This window comes from Cryptomeria japonica, chromosome 9 (genome assembly GCF_030272615.1).
Source record: "Cryptomeria japonica chromosome 9, Sugi_1.0, whole genome shotgun sequence".
Taxonomy (NCBI): domain Eukaryota; kingdom Viridiplantae; phylum Streptophyta; class Pinopsida; order Cupressales; family Cupressaceae; genus Cryptomeria; species Cryptomeria japonica.
Window position 1 is genome coordinate 573,585,737 of NC_081413.1, and position 7,971 is coordinate 573,593,707.

Genomic DNA, 7,971 nt, shown 5'->3' on the forward strand with positions numbered 1-7,971 from the left:
AATTTGTCATTGTTCCTCGTCAATTGGCGCATTTATCAATCAAATCATTTTTGTCGCATTGGTCATTTATCAATCCAAAATCATGACATTAATTATCTTCAATCAAGACCTAATTGTCATTTTTGCATTTCTAATTCGTCTTCTAGGGTTTTATGATTTATTCATTTAACCTAATTTGTCATTTCTTCCTCTAGGATTATTAAATTATTTAATTGGCTAATTATTCTTCCTCTTGTAAATTAATTAATAAATGACAAATTGTTAATTAATTTACCTAATTTCTTCTAGTTCCTAATTTCCTATTTTTCCATCAATTTCTAATTCCTAATTTTCATCAATTTCAATTTTCTTAATTTTCTAGATTTCTAATTTCTATTTCCTCCTATTTCATCTCCTAATTCTATGGGAATGACATTTCAATTTGTCATGAAATTGTCATAATTGATAATCAATCAATTCTGACATGGAATGTGTCATAATTTGTCATCAATTATCAATCAATCAAATTGTGCATGGAAAGTGCATAATTTGTTATGATTTGTCATATTGATTTGCAATTTCCATTTGAATTGCATCATGCTAATCTTGTCATTTATCCAATTCTTCTATAAATTGGATAATTTTCTTCAATCAATCTCTAATAATCCGAATCCTTAATCAAACTACCGAACTTATGCTTCTAGTACTCTTGAGCTTTTCATCAATCTTGCTTTCAATTGTATGTGCACTTGTAGGTGAGATCCACAAATCCATTGAAGAGGAAAGAACAACAATGGAGCCGCATGGAAGGAGCATTCAATTCTGCATTTGGTTTACATAATCTTTCATTTTGAATGCTTTGTTTTTATGTCTCTATTGAGTGTGCTTAGGATTAGGTTCATTGCAATGAGTGCTCTCATGATTGAGTTGTCAAGTCTAGTGTTTTGATCTACTTGTCTTTGATGATTCCTAATTCTGATCCCACAGTATCCACAACATGAATCCTTGTAATCTAAATGTGTACATATTTGTAACATTAGATAGACGTCAAATGTAATGAAGATACACAATAAAAAGGTAGATAGAAATCATACATCCTTCATAAGGGTATGTCATGCATAAAGTGATAGATATATGTCATGTAAAGAGAGATATATGTCATGTATAGAGAGATATACATAATTTATAGAGTGATAAATAAATAATAATACACAATGTTTAGTTCTAAAGTTTTCTATGTCTTTGCAATTGTCTATCTCATAAAGCTTCCACATTGGCCTTCAACTTCATCTAGATCCACAAAGATTCAAACCTAGGCTCTCGATCAAGTATTGGTGCCATTCTCCTTAATCTCAATTGAAAGAGACACTTCACAAGGTAGAGGTTACAATTACCTTGCACCAATAACGTTGTTTGAGTATGACGTCCTCATTTTACAACTCACCCTTTAAGACAATGGGAGTTCCAAATTGGTGATTAACCATGTGAGAAGCAAATTTCAATGCAACACTAACCTTATCTCTTGAAGTACAAGTATTGTCTTTGGAACCAAACATAATTGTTGTTGCGTTCAGGATTTCCAAAGTAGAAAATCATTTAACTAATGCCCTTGCATCTTCTGCAACTAATCCAACCTGAATGGATGATTGGTTGGATTCCTAGATGGAGAAGTCACCATCATAATAGCATCTCAACCATCAATTCTAGACAACATTCAAAACTTTCAAGTGTTGATTTTTATACTTTCAGATTAATGTAAAACTCAGAAATCAGAATTTAGTTTCTACTTAGATTGTTTGTTGTGAAATTTAGAGATTTCTAGATTTAGGCATAACATAGAAATGAACAAATAGGAACAAAACACAATTACCCTGGGAAAACCTCCTAGGAGGAAAAACCCAGCCAGAAAAGATCCTCAGATCTGATTATGGATTATATTCAATATTCTGATTACAATACTTATCTCAAGTACTTGTAGAGGTCTGAGATGTTCACTCTTAGGGCTGATGAAATCTTCAATAAGTCTGCTCTTTCATAAGTATTAGGTCTACCCCTTTAGCACACTAACCAGCAATCAGGTTCATACACTAGATCTGCACTTTTAGTGCATCTTAAGTCTGCACTTGTGCTTGAAACTGATCTGTAACCTTAGCGCCTTGAATCTGGAGCAGTTCGCACTTCTTTATGACAGTATGTACTTGATGTTAGCACCTTCAATGGCAGGTATGATTCGCATATGTTCCTTCTTCAGCCTTCGCATTAAGCAGATATATATTTCGCATGAAAGGATATTGTATTGTGTATTGAATGAGGTGAAGATGCCCTTTATTTATATGTGGTGCAAGAACTAATTAAGTCGGCTTTTACTTAATTGATAACTTTTAATTATTAACATCTCTTTTACCGAAATGCCTTATTAGTATAGGGTCAGCCCTATTTATGGGAGCACGTTACCTTGAGTGTGGCGTGAGGATTTAGGGAGTGTCGTGAGAGAGGGCCCAGCCCTACACGTTAAAGGAGGGGCCAGACCTTTGGGCGGATTCCAATGTTGCCTAAGGCAATTGGAATCCGCCATTCCTACCTAATTACAATCAACATCAAGCACTTCCTGATAACCAGCAAAGCTTGCATTTCATGCATTCCATAGATGCCTTTGAATCATATATCGTTGACAAAGAAAGTGCCATTAACTTGAAAACAAATAAGATTTCCAAAGAAATGGTATCTTTTAAGAGGATATTGTTGATGCAGCTTTTGGCACTCATAGCAAGAGTTGAACAACCTCTCATTTAGGGATTTATTACTTAAATCCAAGGCACAAGCTACATGCCAGTCTATAATAGTACCATAGTGGGAATAGCTTAGCTCAAGTCACACAATTGTAGATGTCAATGGGATCAACTTTTCATCCTATAAACTCTACAAGCCTTGGATAAAAGAAAGCGCTATTTTCCAAGGGATTGATTCCAATGATACTCAATATCATGTTAATTGTAATATTGTAAGTGTTTTCATTTCATTTTCAAAAAGACTTCAAAAGAATAAGGGTAAGAAGAAAGAGAAATTTTGAATTTCTAACAATAACAAAAAACTTCATGCAACTTTAAATAATATTTGCATGCCTTTATAAATCAAACTTTGTAACCATACTAGTTACTCAAGTTTACCAGAGCATGGGTAAGAACTGCCCTTGGATATAATCCAGGTTATACTTATGAAGGAATAAAAGAAAATAAATATGGTAGCCTCTCATCCAAAATGGGTCAGAGTGTGTTCATCACAACATAAATGATTGCAGGACAATTGGATATGTGGGTTGATTTTGGTGGTTGGAGTTTACAAAGATATATTGGACTTGATGACAATATGTTTCCTTGCTATTTATTTCAAGAACATGATGTCAGCCAAGCTAGTTGTGTGAACAAAATATTGTCTGTTACTTCAATCCACCTGCCACAGACACTGATGTGGACTAACATTTCTAATTTCTTGGCTACTTTTCAGGAATTGGCTTCCTCTTATTAGATGTAATGGCTCCATCCTCTACGGAATGTAAATACAAACATAGAAAAATAGTTAAATAAAGTTGACTAGAATGAGTTTGCACCATCAAGTCAAGCAACTACTTAACAAGTTTCAAGGATAAGACAGTCAATAAATTAAGCAGATTCAAGATTAAATCAAAGTACCAACAGAATTAGCCTGCAAACATCTGCCTTAGTTTTCCAAACCTGTATCATATTTCTTTAAATAGAGGATATGAATAACTTTCAGAAGCTTCATAATGTATGCTAAATTGGAAATGTAGCATACATGATCCTGCCCCAAGCAGTGCTATTTGGTTGAAATTTGAAGAAAATAAAAAATTATCATGTTTACCATTTATAATTCCTATAATATGTGATCTCCACTTAATTCATCACAATATCAAATATGTTGAACAGGACTAACAATTTGCATGTTTTCAACTGTAAAAGAGTGTATGCTTGACATTAGTATTGTGCTGTAAAATACGAACACAATCATTGATTAGAAGCAAACCACATGTCAGATACCAAGCATCTAGTACAATCTTTAGTTACAAAAAAACTAAAAAATAGTTATCCATTAGACCTAGCAGCTAGACTATATTTACTTGATTGCAAGGTAACAACACATTAGCTTTAATCACAGTGGACTTTCCTGATTGCCAAGTATTTCACCCTCTCTAATCACAGTGGACTAATTTTATGGAATAAATATATTTAGTTGTCCAATGGATGGTAAATCTTTCAGAATCATAAAATGGTAGTACATGTTGTGTGCATGCACATAAGTATGAAAATAACTAATAGAATTTATGCTAATGCATTTAATACATTTTTTTACAGGTTACTGGCTCAATGCTTTATTTTAACATCTTACAAACTGGCTAATCAATATTTTCAAAAGTGCTGATATTAGCCAAATTGACAAACAATAGCGCATAAAGTTTTCCCTTATGATCAGTCATCGAAGTCTATACTAAAGAAGAAGAATATAGTATTTTTCCCTCAACACACAAATTGCCTGTTATAGTTTCAGCACTTGGAAATACCAACAGATAGGAACAAGCACACATGAGCCTTCCTAAATTTTGAAGCTAGGTCTTCCCAGACTGTCAAATGAGAACTACAAACAAGCTTCGGGAGATCATGTCTTACAATGAGAACATAATAATCATCCAGATTCACATAATATTTAAACAAACAAAGAAAAGAAACCCAGAGAGTTAACACGTGATAAAGCTGTACCTGAAGTAGCAATTCTTGCTCCTACAGGATACATATACTGTATTTGAAGCTCCCGAGCATAGCCAATCAACTCTTCCCGTAACTGACACATATTCTGTGCCACAAAAGATAAGGTTGCAATAGATATACAAGTACCCAGCATTTGATCCCCCGCTCCTTGATATAAGCGCCATCCATTCATCAAGATCACAAGAAACAGAAGAAACCCTAGATTGATCTGCAATCGAATAACAAAGGGAGATTGCCATGAAACCTCTGACTAAGAACATCCACTGCAGATGAAGCCTTATGCAGAGGAGTTTCTATCCCTTGGAGACTTCTTACCAATTAAAGATTTTCTGAACATTCGGCACTTTCTTCTTTGAAAATGTTCTATGAGGAACAAAAGACATCTTTGGCAAGACAACATGAAGCTGAAGCAGCTTAAGGATCTTATTGTCATCCAAAGAAGACGATTACATGTTAATTAGTACTTGTCAACCTTCAAGACCTTCTCAAAATGCATTTCCATGTCGTTCAAAGTTTGTGAGCAAATATGGCTCACCAAACTACTCCAAACAGATGCCACAGGCGTATACCTCTTCTCTATCATTTTCCATAACACCCACAATGCATCATCCACCTTACCTTCCCCACAGAGACTTGTTATCAGCACCCTGAAGGTCATTTCACTTGGTTTCAATCCAGCTTCCAGCATTCTATTAAATGCACTCATTGCTTCGACAGTATCACCCTGTCCACAATGCCCAACAACAATATCATCATGAGTGCAACAAAATGGAACCAAACCCATCTCCAACATTTTTTTAAACATTCTCATCACAGTCTTCATTTTGCCTTCCTTGCAGAGCTCACTGATCAATGGAGTATATGTAGAAACAGTAGGCTTCAAACCCTCTATCAAGAGTCCCCAATAAAATTCCAAGGCCTTCTGTACATTTCCCTGATTGCAGTATGCAAGAATGAAAGTATTATAAGTTACCACATCTCCAGACAAGCCCTTTTCAAGCATCGTACTTCTAACACTGAGAGCCTCATCAATCCTTTTCTCTAAACAAAGCCCTGCAATCAACGTATTATAAGCCCATATACGTGGCTTAATACCCTTATCAGACATTTCCAAAAACAGCTCCTTTGCATGACCCAAATTCACATGCTTGCAATAACCATCGATAAGTACATTGTATGAGACCAGATTAGGCCTAATCCCATTCTGCTGCATTTGTCCCCAGAGCTCCCTAGCAAATTCCAACTTACCTGCCTTCCAAAGCCCATCTATGAGAACAGTATAAGTGATAACATCAGGCCTGTACCCTCTCTCTTTCAAATCAACAAAAACCCTAATACCCTCCTCAACCCTGCCATGCTTGCAAAGCCCACAAATAACAGAATTGTAAGTAGCAACATCCGGCATACAACCTTTAGCAATCATCAAGTGCACAAGCTCAGAAACCCTAGTTAAAAACCCTAACTTACTAAACCTGGCTATAATCTTAGTAAAAGTAACCACATTTGGAACCCAATCATTTTCCAATACCTCTCCAAGCAAATCATAAGCTTCTTTAACCTTCCCTTCCTTACAAAAAGCCTGGATCAAACAATCAAAAGTACCCACGTCCACTGCAACATTGCTTTCGACCATTTCACCGTAAATCCTCCAAACCAGACCTGTGTTATTAACCCTAACTAAACATTCCAGCATTTTATTGCACGTTTTTACCGGGGGACAAAACCCTAATACTCTAATTTCATAAAAAGCGTCTACTGCTCTGGAAAAATGTTTGCGTGTACAGTTACGCTTAAGAAGTGACTCCAACTCTCTGTACTTTTCGTCATCATCAGGTCCCAGATTCGATACGTGGGCGACGGAGGTGTCCTGCGTGAGGGTTGTAAGGGGGTGGGTTTTCGTCTGTCGATTGACATGAACTTTTAATGGAGACTGGGGATTTCGGAGGCCAAGGTTCGATCCACGGGACGTCCATGAATGTGAATTGGCCTCGGCTGAAGCCAGCAAGCGGATAAGTTTGTTCAAACGGGTTAGTTTATTCATGGGCTTTCTTCTGCTTCGGCCTCTTCCTGTTACGAAATTTAAAGAGACAATTTAAATAACTCCATATTCAAGACGGCTGATGATTTCAAAAATTAAAATAAAAACCAGGATGAAATATTTAATCCGGTATTTAGCTGATAGGTATATTGATGGCAGAGACGTTGCTTGAGATTCAGAAGACGTTTGGAATCGTCGAACAATCCGACAAATTCAAGCGCATACTTTGACACGGCACATTTTTATTCACTTCCACGACTAGTGATTTGAGCTTTCACATTAATAACAGAATATTTCCATTATTCACCAAAGACATGATTGTGAGTTGAGATGAGACAATCACATTTCTAGGGAAATATTACAGTGGATGAATCTTTTATGATGAATTATTCTTTATAATGATTCATCTAGATTATTGAAGTATATTTTCATATTATGCATCTCATGTTTGATTGGCTATGCCAATGCATGCTACCGAATAGTCAATACCATGTAAGTCTTATAATCATCTAGGATCAATATGTTAGAGGTCATACTAGGGTTATATATAGGGAAGCAAGCAAAATTAGGTATAATGGTAAGTTATCTTGAATCATTGTCTTTAATATAACAACAATTTTAAATCGCAATCTATTTTTTAACTATAACTTGAGGATTGCCACTATGCATTGTGGTCACTTTTAATTGTCATGGTTAAGCTCGATCATGTTCCACCATCACAATCCACATCATTACCAAACAACATGATTTTTGTAGGATTACACCAAAAGCATTTTACTCTATAAGAGGGAATGACCTACCTTTCGGGGACACCAACTTACAACCTCTTCTATCAGTGTAAAATAGTAAAATTAATCTATTGCATTCATTATGCATTATAGCTCGATCATTTTTATTTTATTTTTAAATCCACATTATTTAGTTCTATAATTTTTTAATATTTTGAAGACAAGGAAAAATATAAATGAGGTCAATAAACATGAAAGATTGAGCAATAAGAAAATATTTTACCTTGTTTACCTTGCTCCTATAATTGAGCAAAAATGATGTGTACTCAAAGCTCCACTTGATTTACTTGCTATGATAAATGATTGTTGGATATGGGATAATGTGGATTGCTCAACAAACCAACATAACAACAATGTAAAGATAATGGTTAATTTTTAAGATAGC

General features: G+C 35.2%; 1 protein-coding gene across 1 annotated transcript in view; it reads right to left on the reverse strand.

Annotated features, from left to right (window-relative positions):
- LOC131062889 (pentatricopeptide repeat-containing protein At3g53700, chloroplastic) overlaps positions 1–7,097 on the reverse strand; it is a 34,491-nt gene extending 27,394 nt beyond the window's left edge. Inside the window, exon 1 of the mRNA XM_057996626.2 lies at positions 4,752–7,097. Within this exon, the coding sequence (XP_057852609.1) occupies positions 5,218–6,801 (1,584 nt within the window). The 5' untranslated portion in view covers positions 6,802–7,097 and the 3' untranslated portion in view covers positions 4,752–5,217. The remainder of the gene's footprint in view (positions 1–4,751) is intronic.
- Positions 7,098–7,971: the final 874 nt, after the last annotated feature.